The 17,735-nt window shown below is 42.7% G+C and overlaps 1 protein-coding gene across 4 annotated transcripts in view; it reads left to right on the top strand.

Annotated features, from left to right (window-relative positions):
- The window catches only part of ARHGAP26 (Rho GTPase activating protein 26), a 482,086-nt gene that overhangs the window by 374,886 nt on the left and 89,465 nt on the right, over positions 1-17,735 (top strand). For all 4 annotated transcript variants that reach the window (XM_004008912.6, XM_012178663.5, XM_004008913.6 and 1 more), the window contains exon 19: positions 12,043-12,181. In XM_004008912.6, the coding sequence (XP_004008961.1) occupies positions 12,043-12,181 (139 nt within the window). The remainder of the gene's footprint in view (positions 1-12,042; positions 12,182-17,735) is intronic.

A 17,735-nucleotide genomic window follows, 5' to 3' on the forward strand; every position in this document is an offset into this window, starting at 1 on the left:
CTGAGCTTATAGCAGGCAGCATCTAGTAGGTTTTGAACTGTAGTAATTTTTGGTGTCTTTGGGCCTTCAAAGCCAGGAAACATTAAAAAGTAACATGATAGGAAAAAGATTGGATACTGCTAATAACATTATTGAGACTTGTGTCAATAAGCACCATCCCACTTGAGCACAAAATGCAGAAATAGAAATGAAATATGAAATTCAGGGCCAGGCCTGCAAGTATATGGGCAGGAACTGGTGCAAATACTCATCTGATATGTTGGATTATAAATTATGCTCCTCTCTACTGTGTATCTGGTGAGGCACATATTAAAAGAGCATTGCAGTGCTTTATTGTATGTTCTTTTTCATTAGTTTCTGCCAGAGAGTGGGATGAATCACAGTGAGATTTATGTTCCTGTGGGAGCCGGTGCAGGAGTGTCAGTAGAAACATTCTTGGGATGAAGGCTACTGTGGAGTGTGTGTCTCCAGTCCTGAGGGAGCTCCCATGCCACCCTGATAGAGGTTTTTAACCTGGGGTCTGTGATGGGCCAAAGCTATATGCAAGACCTGTGTTTGTACATGATTCTGGGGAGAAAGTCTTTAACATTCATCAGGCTTGCCTTTCGGATAAGAACAACTCAGACTAAGGCAGCTTGACTCCTTTGCAAATGTTGCTTCAGGCCTGGTCTGGTATAAAGTCAGCAGATGCTGTGTTAGTCTCCTTTGGAAGCCTCTGATGTTCACCTCAAGGAACTCATGCTCTGAGAGCCCTTAGCTTTGGAGACAATGCTTTTGATGAATTTACTGCCAAAGGAATTCAATTTTATTCATCAACAGACTTTGTCCTCAGATAAATATTGTCATCTTTCTTTAAAATTCACAATATGGAGATGTTAGTTAACAGTATTTAATGAGCATTCCCTTGGTGGTGGTGGTGGTTTAGTTGCTAAGTGGTGTCAATCTCTTGGACCCCACTGACTGTAGCCTGCCAGGCTCCTTTGTCTACGGGATTCTCTAGGCAAGACTACTGGAGTGGGTTGCCATTTCCTTCTCCAGGGGATCTTCCCAACCCAGGGATTGAACCCAGGTCTCCTGCATTGCAGGCAGATTCTCTACCAACTGAGCTATGAGGGAAGCCCTTAGGCTTGGCTATAATTTTCTAGAAGCATAAACACACACACAAATCTCTTGAGTGACCACTTTTCTAACTTTGTTGTCAGAAGTTGCACAAAATCCTGAAACACCAGATGAAGAAGTGCTGTCTAACAGCATCATTTCAATCTATCCCCCAACAGGCATCTGATAGCATATGTCCTCTTGCTTGAAACAAGCCGTCATACAGATCTTAAGTGTATGTCCCCCCAGTTAGTGGCATAATACCCTCTCCCATGTTGTTATGGGCATTTTATATAGGATGTGTAGTTTGTGCCTTGGAACAAAATTGAGAGGGGCCCAGGAATAAATATTGGAAGACAGCACAGAGAAAGGGTATAGAAACCCAGGCACCTAACCTTGTTGGAGCCACTTGGTGGGGGGAACCATAAGATGTGTCTTTTGATTATCGCTTTGTAACAGATCATCTGCAGACCTAGTGACATAAAATAGCAATAATTTTTTTGCTCACAATTCTGTGTACCAGAACTTTGGGGAGGGCTCACCTGTGTTCTGTATAATATCTGCCCGAGTGGTTTTAGTGCAGCTGGTAGATCCAAGATGGCCTTATTCCACGTGTCTGGGACCTTGGTGCCACCTGTTGCTGGGACACTTTGGTCCTCCTCCACTTGTCCTTTTTCTTCACCTGCTCTATCATTGTTTAATAGTCTAGGCCAAACTTTCAAAAGGACAAGCACAGAAGCCGCAAGGCCTCAGAAGTTCTAGGCCTAGAACAGAATAGACAAAGTGTTGCTTTGACTGGATTCTCTTGGTCAAAGAAACAAGTCCAGCCACACTGAAGGGGCAGGAAAGGGAACCCCCACCCTGCCCCACCATGGGAAGAGCAGTGTGCCCACACAGATGTGGGAGCAGTTGTGGGCTGCTGTCTTTGCAGACCATCTCCCAGAATGCCTCACTCCCCGTCACTGGCAGGTTCGCATGTAGCTTCCTTTTCTTATTAGTGCTGCAACTCCTCAGCATGTCGTATGGAAAATGCTCTTCTGTTTCTCCTCAGTATTGCTGTTTTTACATGGCCAGGGAGCATCCAACATTTGGTAACAGTGGCACGTTCAGTCTTCACATACCCTTTGTGAGCCTCGGTATGGAGTACTGACTCATTAATGTCTAAAATGGAAAACAGCTTTGTCTTTAAAATTGACATTTAGAAGAGAGGGAGAATTTTCTCCTGACGAGAAAGCTCAGTTTTTTTTTCCTTATTAAACATATTTTTTCGTGCATAGGACCTTGCCTCTCTACTGTCCCCCACCCTTTCCACGTCCCACTCTCTCGTTGTTTACTGAGGATTAACACTAGACATTCAGACAAAGGGTTAAAAATTAAAATGAATTTCTGGACTCCTTTATGTTATCTCTGGCACATCTGCACAGCCTCAAGACAAGACCTATTTGTCTAGAAACATCTCCTGCTTAGCATCATCATCTCATCTCGAGAACTTAACCTGTTTCTTGTTCGTGGGAGCCTTCATGATGTGTTTCTCACAGACATGGTTTGGTCAGATTAAGTTCACTAACTACATACCTTGTGGTGATGCTCCAGAAACTTTGTTGTTCACTTCCTGCGCAGCCCTGGGTAGGGGAGCAATGTTTGGAACAATTTGTACCAAATAGATATTCCGCAGTAAGTGAAAGCAGAGAGAAAAAAGCTAGAAGATACAGATTATGCATGAATGTTCATGGTACTTGTTCTTTTTCCATGCTGGTAATACATACTGATTTATTTGCTCAGTTAAAGGTAATGGGCCTTTTTAATGTACATAAAAAGTCTTGCAGTAATAAGAATAGTGATATTAATAGCTAACTTTTACTTACAGCTTATTGTTCACAAGACATTGTGGTAAGCAGCCATATATTTATCGTATCATTTACTTTCCATGGCAACATTATAAGGCCAATATTGTTAGCTCTCTTTTTTAAATTTTGAACCTGAAGTCCAGAGAGTTGAAGAAACAACTTGTTAGGAGAGGAACTAAGGTTGAACTTAGGACTCCTTTCACAACTCAAGCTACTAAAATCTATTCTTGTTAATCTCTAACGATGGCATTTATTGAACATCTGTTAACCAAAGATAAATGAGACAAGATCTTTTTTCCAATGGCTTTCTTGTTTTCTCAGGATATATAACTTACCATAATACGGTTTGCTAAGTGACATTCAATCAAATGACTAAATTATATGGTACCACTGAGGATAAATAATTTCATTCATCTTGTATGGGCCTCTGACAGATAGGTAGAGGTTTTCTAGGCAGAGCAACAGTGGAAACAGTGGGGACAGCCTTCCAGAAGAACATTAATCAATTAATCAACATTAATCAACTCGTATGTATTACAACAACATGGGTGTGAAAGAATCTTGGCTTGTATGTTAGCAAGTGGTTGGAGATGATGCCAGACAGTTGGATTGAGCCCCTCTGTCAGGGGTCTTGAAAGCTATGGGAAAAAGGTTGACATTTGCTCCAGAAAAATGGGAGCTCTCAGGGATTCCAAGTAGAGGGGTGAAAGGTAGATAAATAACAAAACCATAGAGTTGATCATACTGTTGTAAACTTGGGGCTATATATTTTAAAAGTCTTACTCAAGAGACTATAACCTTTAACCTATGCTACTGCTGCTAAGTCGCTTCAGTCGTGTCCGACTCTGTGCGACTCCATAGATGGCAGCCCACCAGGCTCCCCCATCCTGGGATTCTCCAGGCATGAATACTGGAGCGGGTTGCCATGTCCTTCTCCAATGCATGAAAGTGAAAAGTGAAAGGGAAGTCGCTCAGTCGTGTCCGACTCTTCGACCCCATGGACTGCAGCCTACCAGGCTCCTCTGTCCATGGGATTTTCCAGGCAAGAATACTGAAGTGGGATGCCATTGCCTTCTCTGATAACCTTTAACCTATAGCCTTTACTTATTATAGGCTAGGGTAGGATCCTAATGGCTTTTATTTGAGTTGTCTTGCCAGACTTCCCAAAGGAAAATACTAGCTCATGGCATCATTTCCCATCAACAACTCCATACCCTGTACTCAGCATGGTTTATATGAAAGCTAAAGAACAGACTTGAGAGTCTGGCTCTTTTTGTGGTCAGATTTCAGAGTTGAAAGTTCAGAGGGAAAAGACATTGGCTGTTTCCATGCTTGTTTGAGGTAATTATTTTAAGTCAAACAGCTCATACCTTGTCACCTTAAGACATCAATTAGGCCCATACTTGGGGTTATAGTGAAAGTTACCAGTATTTATATGCGTCTAGTTAAGATTTCAAAATACTGAATGCTGTCATTGTCCAAGATACCTGAAAGCCCAGAAATTCCGTAATTTCTTACAAAGTTTGTTCCATTTCTCTTTTTAAAGGTTACCTTGCCAGCTTTGAAAAATTTAAATGTCTAGAAAGAACAACCCTGTCAAGAAACAAACTGGCACCTTTTCAGAGTTTTGGTCAAACGTGAAATCTCAGGTTATGTGTATGTCTTCATCTTCCTGTTACTTTCTGACACATATTTAGTAAGATAGGACTGGTTTGTTCTTGGGCAGTCCATGGTGTTTCTTTTGGCCGTAACACTAAAAAAGGTTCCTGCACATGAAGCTGGACGTGGGTGTGCACAGGTGCCCAGGCACCTTGTGCTTTTATCAGTACTGCCCCTTTTAATGCCTATTGATGTTTTACAAAGTAAGTTACTGTGATTCTTTTTCCAGTTCATCAATTGGCTTTGGAACAGGTAGGAGAGTTGAGCTTTGAGTTGTTAATTTCCAGAAGTGCCCAAAGATCAGTGCCCCTTTTTCCTACCTGTTAACTTTTAATCTTATAGTCAAGGGAAAGAGTGAGCAAATATGGATGGCCTAACTTAACACCTAGTGTAAAAGCAGCAGGTCCTAAACAACCTTGCATTTCCATTAAAATGATAGTGTTTCTTTCAAGATTGTCTTGATTTGAGTTGATTTGGGCCACTGAATTGCCTTGATCTGCTTTTAACAAAATATTGGTTGCATTGACATCTATTGCATTCATTGTTGGGGTTTGTACACAAAATGTAGATCAATTAATAGAATACAGTTGATTTCAATAGATTCTGTCAGCTGACCAGTGTTGGGCAATTGTATTTCATTTCCTTGGTATTTCAAGCAGCTGTTGATATGCAGAATGGACGATGATGATGATGATGAAGAATACCTGGACACTTTATTTCATGGAGATAACCCCTGTCACTGTGGCCTGCTTGGGAAGCTAATCTTATGTCTCATGGCCATGGCTTTTTTCATTTGCTCATTGATTTGTTGTTGTTGTCATTACCTTTCCCTACATTGGTCCCTGAGGACCTTCTTTTTACATGCGTGCTCAGTCCTGTCCAATTCTTTGCTACCCAGTGGCCTGTCACCTGCCAGGTTCCTCTGTCCATGGGATTTCCCAAGCAAGAACACTGAAGTGGGTGCCATTTCCTACTCTAGGGAGTCTTCCTGACCCAGGGATCAAACCTGCATCTCCTGTGTCTTCTGCATTGGCAGGTGGATTCTTTACCACTGTGCCACCTTCTTTTTGGTTCTATCCAGTTAGGTCTAGAAATAAGCTGAAATTACTTATATACTGGGCCAGAATGGTTCTGTCACAGACCTTTTTCCTATTTGTTGTGTCTAATGCCATCTAAACGGTTCTTCTTTAGTTTCACAGGTTGTGGATCTGAACATGTGTATTCCCCCCGCCCCCGACCCCACCAGTAAAGCCCCAGAAAAACCAAGCATATTTGAATTGTGAAGCTTCTTTAATGGTTCTCAAGTAACGATGGAGCTTTGTTATGTTACACTCTATTGCTCTCTGTCAGCAAAGATAATAGGAAATAGAATCATTTTGGAGATAAGGAAAATCACAGCCTCCCATGGGTTACCCAGGCCGGCGATATATATGGCCAGTTACTAAATGGAATTGGCTCCTTTTGAGGGACTTTTAATAAAACTCCACAAACTACTTTCCAAATTGTTGTTCTCTGGGCCAAAATGCTGATATCAACAGGGCATTGGACTTCCAACTGTCCTTAAAAAACCTCTCTGTGCCTGTAGCCTCTGAATTTGGCTTCTTAACTATTTTATTAAATGAGCCCTGCTAAGACTTGCCTGGCTTTCCAGAAGAAAGGCACTAGGTTTATGGCTTGCCGTACCCTGAGCAATCCTGCTCTGCAGCCTGTTGTTAGAAAGAGCGGGCAGTGTGTAAGCTGGTATGTGTAGGCCTAATCCTCCACCTCCAAAGCAGACACTCTTCAGATTAAATAAGCCCATAACTTGTTATTTTTTATTACTTGAAACCCTGATGCACCATGTCTCAGAAAAGTGCTTAGTCTCCTCTCTCTAGAAGCCTTTCTCTTTTGTCTTGTAATCCCAGGCCTCTGTCATTGATTTATTGTCTCAACTACTTTTCAGTTACAGACCAGGAACTCTTCATCATTACCTAATTTTCCTCCCATAAAGATCACAGCACATAATAAAGAGTAGACCACACACATTATGGGGAGGCTTCTAATCCTTGTAAATTGCAGAAGCATGTTACAGGTGGAATTAGAAAAGGTATAAAAATGTATATGTGACGTGGCTAAGAATAAATCCCACAAGTGTCAATGGTCTCCAGTGTCGAGATGGGCCCAAGGGAGGGGCGGGCGGGCAGCAGTGAAATTTGAATTTTGTAGACAACAAGGGGAAAAGAACAGCAAATTCTAACATTGCTGTAAGCATTTGAGATCGATGTTTTGCAAAGAACAGTAATTAAATTTTCACTTATAAATTAAATCCTCTGCAGATAATTCATTGTTGAGTTTCCAGTTATTTTCCTTCTTGTATTTTTTTACTGGATGCCGTCATGGCTTTTGGGCACTGAGTGTCAAACTGTGTTAGGTGCTTCTGTCCTCACCTCAGTCCCAGGAGTTTTTATAGATGCAGCAGCTGAAGGTCAGAGTTACATAACTTGTTCAAAGTCACAGAGCTAGTGAGTGACTAAAATCAGAGCCATCAGACTCCAGAACTATGATCTTTGCATTTTGTCTTTTGTCTCTCAAATTAATAACAGATATAAAGGCCATAGGTGATTAAGACCCAGACAGTCCAGCTAAGCTATCTTAAGTCCTAGTCCAACTGTACTCACCCATGTGACACTGAACAAGTCAGTTCGTCTCAATGAGCCTCACCTATAAGATGACAATGCTTAACTTAACATCTGCTTCTGTTGTGTCCAACTCTTTGTGACCCCATGGACTATAGCCCGCCCGGCTCCTCTGTCCATGGGATTTTCCAGGCAAGAATACTGGAGTAGGTTGCCATGCCCTCCTTCAGGGGGTCTTTCCAACCCAGGGACTGAACCCACGTCTCCTGTGTCTCCTGCGTTGGCAGGTGGGTTCTTTACCAGTAGTGCCACCTGGGAAGCCCCAAGGATAATGGTAAATCCTGAAAGAAAGTGAAAATGCTAGTTGCTCAGTTTTGTCCAAGTCTCTGCCACCCCACAGACTATACGCCACCAGGCTCCTCTGTCCATGAAATTCTCCAGGCAAGAATACTGAAGTGGGTAGCCATTCCCTTCTACAGGGTATCTTCCCTACCCAGGAATTGAACCCTAGTCTCCTGCATTGCAGGCAGATTCTTTACTGTCTGAGCCACCAGGAAAGCCCAAGTCCTGAGATAATCCATGTGAATAACAGCATGATAAGCACTCAACAAACTTTGGATATTTTTATTGTCCTTTACACTAACTGTGCCTCCTGCCCACTCTTTATCAGGTTCTGTGCTCAGCATTTAATATGCATTAACTTTTCAGTATCTCTGCAGGATAGGTGTTAGATTCCCATTTATGGAAGGGAAACAACTCAGAGGGGTTAAGGCTTTTGCCCAAGTTGAACCCAAGTCTGTATAACTCCAATGCCTGTTTACTTTCTCCTTATAAAATGATGGTAAATTCCTTTCCTATATATTTATTTTTTGGATGATGTTTAGGTTTTTTTTTTTAATTAATTTTTATTGGAGTCTAGTTGATTTACATTGTTGTGTTTCTGCTCTGTTACGCATATATCCACCCTTTTTAAGATTCTTTTCCCATATAGCTCATTATGGAGTATTGAGTAACATTGCCTGTGCTATACAGTAGGTTCTTATTGGTTACCTATTTGCCATATCAGTTCAGTACAGTTCAGTCGCTCGGTCATGTCCGACTCTTTGCGACCCCCTTAGAGCCTTCCTGATAACTTTTATTTCTAAGGCATTCCTAAGTCAGAATTTGTTTGTAAATTTGAACAGAATTAATGGGACACTTGGGGTATGGAATAAACCTTGCCCCTCCGCCCCACTTTTGTGTTAATTTGGAAAGTCTCTGTGAGACAAGTAGATTGCTCAGCTATCGGGTAGAGCCCCATAAATCCATTGCTTAGAGATTACGAGAGCTCATACTTCCATTGTTCGGCAGAGAAGTTGGTACACTGATTCTCCTCATCAGAATGAAGGAAACTCCACAGGGTTCTCTTAAAGTCATCCCTTCCAAACAAATTAGGATTGGAATAACAGCAAAATTGTGAATCATTCAAATTCTCTTTTGAATTCCAGCTCACTTTTAGCACACAGGCATCTCTTGGCCTGGCTGAGAAGTTGGCTCAATAGTGAGCAGCTTTAAGCAACCTGTATGTATTCAAGTTTCAGAGTTAAAGGAACAACAGTAGTTTGGGGAATGATTGCCCAGACTCCTTAGTGAAAGTTTGTATCTTCTGTTCTGAATTGCTCAGATTTGCAGAAATGCCCTCGTGCCTCAGAAAAAAACATGTGTAATAATAATGATGATAGTCCTGTGTCTGGCGCTCCACATTTCATAGCAGGCCCACTTGCACGTGTGTCCATTTGATCCTGAAAATAGCCCTGTCCAAGTTCTTCAAAAGCCTAGGGCTGGTTTGCACTGAGGCCCAGAGAGCTAGACTTCAGGACTATAGCTCTGGCCCATGGAGAAAATCTGCATCTAGAACTGATTCTAGTACGCTCCAACAGCTTTCCTTTTAGAGAGAACAGCCAATAAGCAGAATGTAATTCCCATGTCTCCTCCTATTTATCAGTGTATAATCACAGTTTTGGAGGCAGTTTTCCACTCCTCTGTTTAAATCCATAGTTCTTCCTTACGACTCCCTCTTCTTTGTTCCTCTAGCATTTAGGAAAGAGGAAATGCCCGCTTTTCTGGTGACAGTTGAAATGGAAATGCTGCATATGCATTATCGTTTTCCTTATTGTGGTTGTGCGAGGATCTCATTCTCAGTAGCTCATTAGGAAAAGAAAGACAAAATTTGGAAGCCAGACAGAGGAGGTGGGGGCCTATCACTTAGTTTGAATTCATTTTCAGATATTTTTTGCTTGGAATTGAGGAACATGCTGTACTTAAGGCCAGAGGCAGAAGGGTGTTAAGAGACATCATTATTTGTTGAAATCTGTATTTGTGGGTTTGGGCCCCGGCTTTGGTAGTGTAGGTTGGCTGGAGAAGATGAGCTGAATGCTGAGAACTGCTGTGGAGGTGGGGAGGGGAGTTGTTGGAAACTGCAGGTCTAGGGTTGCATCCAAGCCCCTCTCCTGCTGGGCCATGTGGTTCAGGAAATCTCTCCTTGTGGAATGGTCATCCTGCTTGGCTACACTGAGTTGACCTAGCACAGTGACTGGCAGGTGCAAACACTCATATATAAGAGCAAGTGCCAATGTTATTGGTGCACAGAGTGTCACCTAGGAGCAGCCCTGGCTGGATTGTTGAGCACAGAACGAAGTGGAAGATAGCTTCTTAGGTCTGTGCTTAGGTCTTAGCCCTGTGGTCCTTGAGTTCAGCAACAACCATAGTTTCTCTTTTCTTTCCTCGAAGATCCTCAGAAGGAGCCTGGTGACATGTGTGGCACTGGTACTTATTTTTGGGGTTCAAGCTCCTCTGGAAGCTAGGGGGTTTTGTTGTTTTGCTTTAAGTTCCCTTCTCTCCTTACATCCTCACCCCAGATGAACTCAGCTATGTAGTGATTCATTTTATTTTGTGGAAAATTCAGTCCCTTGGGGAAAATATGATAATGCTGTTTTCAGACAGCTGTGTTTGGAAGGGAGACTGACTGAACCAGCTGGCTGGCATCATTGGAACCCAAAGACCTGCCAACTCATGGAGAGCAGCTGTTTTGGCTGAAATTCTTATCATTCTTATGACTTTGCTTCCTATATCTCAGCTTCTGCTTTTTAATGCACGCACAAAGGAGAGAAAACCGTGGGAAAGATTCTCATGTGTCTAGAGCCACCCATAGGTGAGGGGCATGGGGGTGCCACCACTTTCCTCTCATCACTTGTGATTATTGGGAAACAGAAGATCCAGAAGACTCCAGAGTATGAGATGATAATGAATGGGTCAATAAATGTTGATGTCTTAATACAGTGGGTATATTATGCAGCCAAGAAGGATAAGGTTTGAAGATTTTTTTAATGAAGGGGGAAATGTTACAATACAATGTTAGAAGAAACATATAGGATACAAAACTGTAAAAAGAATAGGATTCCAATTATGGAGAAGTGTATTTTAACATTAAGTGAGATAACTCATACAACGCACTTGAGGTGGTGCCTGACATGGTCGATACTCAGTAAATCACAGCTGCTAGATGCAGACTCTCTAAACCACCGGAAGCATGTTGGCCTCAAGCACTGCTGTACCCAGAGTGCTGGTAGAAAGGAGATGCTCAAAAGATCTTTCCAGGCTGAATGAATTAGTGTTGTTGTTGTTACATGCACTTAAAAAGAAATCTAGAAAACTAGGGACACAGGTTTTCTATGTTATCATCTGTAATTATATTTGTAATTGTGGCAGTTTAACCTCTCTGCCTCAGTCCTTCATTATAAATGATGAGAACAGTACCTGATGCTCAGGGTCACTCAGAACTGAGTGAGCTACATGGAAAACACATGCAGTGACTGGTCCTTAGGGAGCCAGCATTGTAGGGTGGTGACTGTAATCATGGTGAGTACCATGTAAGTGGTAGCTATTATAATAATTCTGTCATACTTGGATCTGTAGGAAAAAAGACAAGCATTGTCATGAATTTTATCTGTCATTGTCACGAATTTTATCTGTCATTTTCTTCTCACTTTTTTTTTTAACCATGGACCTGTTTTGTTTTGTTTTGTTTTGTTTGCAATGAAAGCTTAAAACAAAAAAGCTTAAGTGAAAATAAAATTCAAATGCTAACAGTGGTTATCTCTAAATAGTGGAATTGGGAGAGTTTTTCTGTTTTCTTCTTGAAGCTGTTCTACATTTTCCAAACAGTTTGTAGCAGGTATGTTACTTCTGTCATCAAGAGTTGGGGAAAACAGCCTTTTTTTTTTTTTTTCAGCTCAAAAATAACACAAAGCTGCTGAAGTAGAAAAGATGGTCTAGCTAGAGATGATTGAGGATGAGAAAATGATGCCCTGTTCTGGGCTTCTTTGGTGTCATTTAAATGCATGTTTCACATCTTCAGAAAATTGTGAAGCAGTTGTTAAGAACTGGGAAACAGACTCATGGGCAGTGAAGAACAGGAAAATGATTTTGATTAACCAGTTCTAGAAAAAGGGGATCAAAAAAATTTTAAATCCTTTCCACAGTGGCTACTTTCCATTGGCCCTGGAGAGAACAACAGAAAGAAGATCCATGCAGATGATAACAGAGGGGGTAGGAAGTGGAAGTGGATGGTTCCTGACCTTGGGTTGTACTTCCAGAGGAGACTGTTTCCTGCCAGCTCCGAGAGATGCTTACAATAGAGTCCTGAGCAGATGCTGGTGGTCTTTTTCTATCTTTTTCTTGCTGATTCTTGGACCCCACTAGACTTTTTAATCATATAGGTCCGGACTCGTGCTTTCTTCTGGGTTCACATTAGTGTGTAACATTTTTATGAAACTGTTTTGCAGATATTTAACACCGTGCCAGACGCGCCACTCACCAATGCCCAACTGCACCTGTCTCGGAAGAAGAGCAGTGACTCCAAACCCCCGTCCTGCAGCGAGAGGCCCTTGACGCTCTTCCACACCATGCAGTCAACAGAGAAACGTGAGTCACTGCCTAGGGTGCCCTAGGGACACCTCAGCCGCCTCCCCGCTGCCCAGAGAACTTACCTCTACCTCTGTGTGTGAGCTGCTGCCTTTTGTGTCCTTGAGGACAGCGTATTGACCATCATGCCCTCCGAGGTTCTGTGGCTGAGTAACCTCGACAGGACAGGAAGCAGGGTGCTGAGGATGAAAGGCAAGGAGCCGCAGTGTCCAGGATCCACTTTCCAGATCTCCTGTGGGCAGATAGCTGAGCCTCTTTTCCTCCAGTCACACAGTCAATGCTTAGCTCAGGTGCTGCTTCTTCAGCCCCTCTTTTGTTATTGGCTCTGCTAGAACCAGTTTCCCTTCCTTTTCTCAGGTTGTAATTCTATGCTTATTAGCACGAGTTACGTGTACTACTGGAATGGGGCTTTCTCTGTTCGGGGACCTTATTTGGCTTGCTTCTCCTTCCCCTCCACTTCTCCCAGGCCTGGCGCACAGTAGATACTTACTAAGTGTGTGGAATTAATTAATAGATTAATAAGAGAGCACTACCCTCCTTGCTCCAAACGGCAGAGGATTCTCACCATGACTGTATCAAATCTTGTTTTCGCTTCTGGATTTCCAAGTACTTTGCAGCGATTGGGTTACTGGGCTCTCAGATCTCCAGTGTGGTTTCTCTTCAGTTCCTGTAATAAGGGAGTCCAGTGGTGGAGGAGAGGGGTTGAAGGCCCCAGCACTGCCCATGGGCAGGCAGGCCTGGGCTTCTGTACCAGTGACAGCATTTGCGCAAGCCTCCTACTTTCTCTCAGCTTCAGTTTACTTGTGTGTACAGTAGGGTTCAGTTCAGTTAGTCAGTTGTGTCTGACTCTTTACGACCCCATGAACTGCAGCACGCCAGGCCTCCCTGTCCATCACCAACTCCCGGAGTTCACTCAAACTCACGTCCATCGAGTTGGTGATGCCATCCAGCCATCTCATCCTCTGCCGTCCCCTTCTCCTCCTGCCCCCAATCCCTCCCAGCATCAGGGTCTTTGCCAATGAGTCAACTCTTTGCATGAGGTAGCCAAAGTACTGGAGTTTCAGCTTTAGCATCATTCCTTCCAAAGAAATTCCAGGACTGATCTCCTTTAGAATGGACTGGTTGGATCTCCTTGCAGTCCAAGGGACTCTCAAGAGTCCTCTCCAACACCACAGTTCAAAAGCATCAATTCTTTGACGCTCAGCTTTCTTCACAGTCCAACTCTCACATCCAGACATGACTACTGGAAAAACCATAGCCCTTGACTAGACGGACCTTAGTCAGCAAAGTAATGTCTCTGCTTTTTAATATGCTGTCTAGGTTGGTCATAACTTTCCTTCCAAGTAGTAAGCGTCTTTTAATTTCATGGCTGCAGTCACCATCTGCAGTGATTTTGGAGCCCAAAAAAATAAAGTCTGACACTGTTTCCACTGTTTCCCCATCTATTTCCCATGAAGTGATGGGACCAGATGCCATGACCTAAGGTTTCTGAATGTTGAGCTTTAAGCCAACTTTTTCACTCTTCTCTTTCACTTTCATCAAGAGGCTCTTTAGTTCCTCTTCACTTTCTGCCATAAGGGTGGTGTCATCTGCATATCTGAGGTTATTGATATTTCTCCCGGCAATCTTGATTCCAGCTTGTGCTTCTTCCAGTCCAGCGTTTCTTATGATGTACTCTGCATAGAAGTTAAATAAGCAGGGTGACAATATACAGCCTTGACGTACTCCTTTTCCTATTTGAAACCAGTCTGTTGTTCCATGTCCAGTTCTAACTGTTGCTTCCTGACCTGCATATAGGTTTCTCAAGAGGCGGGTCAGGTGGTCTGGTATTCCCATCTCTTTCAGAATTTTCCACAGTTTATTGTGATCCACACAATCAAAGGCTTTGGCCTAGTCAATAAAGCAGAAATAGATGTTTTTCTGGAACTCTCTTGCTTTGTCCATGATCCAGCGGATGTTGGCAATTTGGTCTCTGGTTCCTCTGCCTTTTCTAAAACCAGCTTGAACATCTGGAAGTTCACAGTTCACATACTGCTGAAGCCTGGCGTGGAGAATTTTGAGCATTACTTTACTAGCATGTGAGAAGAGTGCAATTGTGAGGTAGTTTGAGCATTCTTTGGCATTGCCTTTCTTTGAGATTGGAATGAGAACTGACCTTTTCCAGTCCTGTGGCCACTGCTGAGTTTTCCAAATTTGCTGGCATATTGAGTGCAGCACTTTCACAGCATCATCTTTCAGGATTTGAAACAGCTCACCTGGAATTCCATCACCTCCACTAGCTTTGTTCGTAGTGATGCTTTCTAAGGCCCAATTGACTTCACATTCCAGGATGTCTGGCTCTAGGTGAGTGATCACACCATCATGATTATCTTGGTCATGAAGATCTTTTTTGTACAGTTCTTCTGTGTATTCTTGCCACCTCTTCTTAATATCTTCTGCTTCTGTTAGGTCCATAGCATTCCTGTCCTTTTTCAAGCCTATTTTTACCTGAAATGTTCCCTTGGTATCTCTGAAAGCACTAGACCGTTCAGATATGACCTAAATCAAATCTCTTATGATTATACAGTGGAAGTGAGAAATAGATTTAAGGAACTAGATCTGATAGATAGAGTGCTTAATGAACTATGGACAGAGGTTCATGACATTGTACAGGTGACAGGGATCAAGACCATCCCCGTGGAAAAGAAATGCACAAAAGCAAAATGGCTGTCTGGGGAGGCCTTACAAATAGCTGTGAAAAGAAGAGAAGTGAAAAGCAAAGGAGAAAAGGAAAGATATAAGCATCTGAATGCAGAGTTCCAAAGAATAGCAAGAAGAGATAAAGCCTTCATCAGCAATCAATGCAAAGAAATAGAGGCAAACAACAGAATGGGAAAGACTTGGGATCTCTTCAAGAAAATTAGAGACACCAAGGGAACATTTCATGCAAAGATGGGCTCGATAAAGGACAGAAATAGGGTTAATAGGACCTAACTCAAAGGAAAGTGATAGGGATTCAGCAGACTTATGCCGTTGAGCAGCTAGCACAGGACATGGCAAGGGTGATCGACTGAAAGCTGCTGCTGTTATCATTAGTTACTGTTTAATCACATGCAGGAACCAAGGAGGATAAAAACGTGACCTTGCCTATAAGGAGCTCAGGATTGAGTAATGGAAGTAGACAGGTGAATAGGTGACAGTAAGTCGGCAGATGGCTGCTCTCATAGAGCAGTGTGTCTTTGGGGAGGCAGGAGAAAGCTGTGGTTGACAGCGCCCATAGGCACAGCAGCCTGGGTGAGAACCTGCTTGATGCTCTCTGCTACTGCAGGGTCTCAGGCTCCTCTTCTGCAAGACAGGGATAATGGTTTTCTACCTCACAGGTTTGTGGTGAGGATTAAAGCACTTCAGATGATGCTCCGTAAATGCTACGGGTGTGAAAGTCCTATGATTATTATATAATTATTATATATTTTTATTTAATATATTAATATGTAGTCTGTATTCTTTTTATGTATTTATACAAATATGATATGTCTGTTATGTATTATGTGATAATAACAATATTATCTATGCGTTACAGTAAAATCACAAATCAGAGAAAATGATCCTCTTGGCTTTGAGGAGGGAAGACATTCCATATCCTGATTGGCATCTTTCTCTTTGTTACAGAAAATGTTTTCTATCCCTTTGCCTTCCAGAAGTAATGGCCTTCCTCTCATTATTCCTGAGAAGAAATCTTCCCCACCTTGGAGGATCACAGCTTTTAAAGAGATTGCTGTATCCCATAATGTGGCCACACCTTGGTGCATCCACTTGGGTTGTTTCAGATACCTTGCTTTTATGAATAAAGCCACTATATCATCCTTGTAGCTGAATCTGTTCATATTCATGATTATTTCCTTAAGATAAATTCCTGGAAGAATCTCTGGGTCAGCAGATAGGCACAGTTTCAGGGCTTTGACCCTGTACTGCAGTTGGCTTCCCTTCAAACAGTAGCCTGTGTTTCCCTTATGTATCTGGCTAGGGTCGTTCTCACTGTGGTCTGTACCAGAGAATACTTGGAACAGGCCTGGCCTCACCCTCATCTGCCACGAACACAGCATCTGGCTGTAGAGTGAGAACCTTCTCATGTTTCCAGGACAGCCACAGTCACCTAAGGTTTTGTGCTAAGCAGTGTACATTTGCGGCTCAGGACAGATCAGATGATATTAGTAAATTCCTCTAAGCTTGAAAAAGTGCCAAGTTGATGCTTAGATGGAAACAGAGGCAGCTATGGATCAGGTCTTAAAGCATATTCTAAGAGCACGTAAGAAAGAAGGTGGCGATTAGAAGAAAATCAATTAGATCTCTTCTCAAGATTAATTCTGTCACATGAGGCGGCGAGTGAAAGTTAAGGATGTGTGAAGGTAGACGTGCCTAAGCTGCAGATCAAGCTGTCCCTGTCTGAACACGGTGGACAGGAGGATGCAAGACGGGAAGACAGTGAAGCAGTAGATCTACCCTGGGAGCAGGAGGAAACCCTCCCTGGAAACAGGGCTGACTGCTTATGTGTGAGGATACTTGCAGGATGCTCAGCTTTCCTCCTTGCCTTGGGAGAAACATTGTTGTTGAAAAGTATGTAGCGGTGTATGTATAATATACTTTTTAGAGTTTGTTTTGGAACCCCCAGCTCCCCGGGAAATTAGAACAATACTCAGGCTGGCCTGGAAAGCACCGTAGAGGTGGGTGAGGAAGACTGGCCAGGAGGTGTAAGGTTCTGCCAGCACTCACTCCTCCTAGGTTGCAGTGCAGCCACTCACCACTGTTACATGAGCAGGTAACAGGGTACTATTGCCACACACAAAACCCTCCTCTATGTCTGATCTGTGGACAAAGATGGAAGACTTTATCAAAGCACATCACTGGGTTTACTCTTTGGGATCAAAGTACTGGTGAAGACTCTGCAGGTAATCTGTGAAAAAAAATCTTATATTTCCATACAGTGATGTTTTTCAGTTTAAGGCCTTTATCCATGCCTAGCTTAGTACTTCCCAAACTTGCATCATTTACATAAGCCTTCATCCAGTCTTTGGGCCACAACCATATAACTTTTCCACAGTTGTTTGTTTGATACATTTCTTTAAATCAGTTTTTAAGAACCTCACTTCTTTACATTGCCTCATCCTATTCAATAAAATTTCTAAAATATCAGTTTTGTTATCTTACCGTATTACTGTCTAATATACATGAAAATATTCAGTTCAGTTCAGTTGCTCAGTCGTGTCCAACTCTTTGTGACCCCATGGACTGCAGCATGCCAGGCCTCCCTGTCCATCACCAACTCCTGGAGTTTACTCAAAACTCATGTCCATTGAGTCGGTGATGCCATCCAACCATCTCATCCTCTGTCGTCCCCTTCTCCTCCCACCTTCAATCTTTCCCAGCATCAGGGTCTTTTCCAATGAGTCAGTTCTTCACATCAGGTGGGCAGAGTATTAGAGTTTCAGCTTCAGCATCAATCCTTCTAATGAATACTCAGGACTGATTTCCTTTAGGATGGACTGGTTGGATCTCCTTGCTGTCCCAGGGACTCTCA

The sequence above is a fragment of the Ovis aries genome, chromosome 5 (genome assembly GCF_016772045.2).
Source record: "Ovis aries strain OAR_USU_Benz2616 breed Rambouillet chromosome 5, ARS-UI_Ramb_v3.0, whole genome shotgun sequence".
Classification (NCBI taxonomy): domain Eukaryota; kingdom Metazoa; phylum Chordata; class Mammalia; order Artiodactyla; family Bovidae; genus Ovis; species Ovis aries.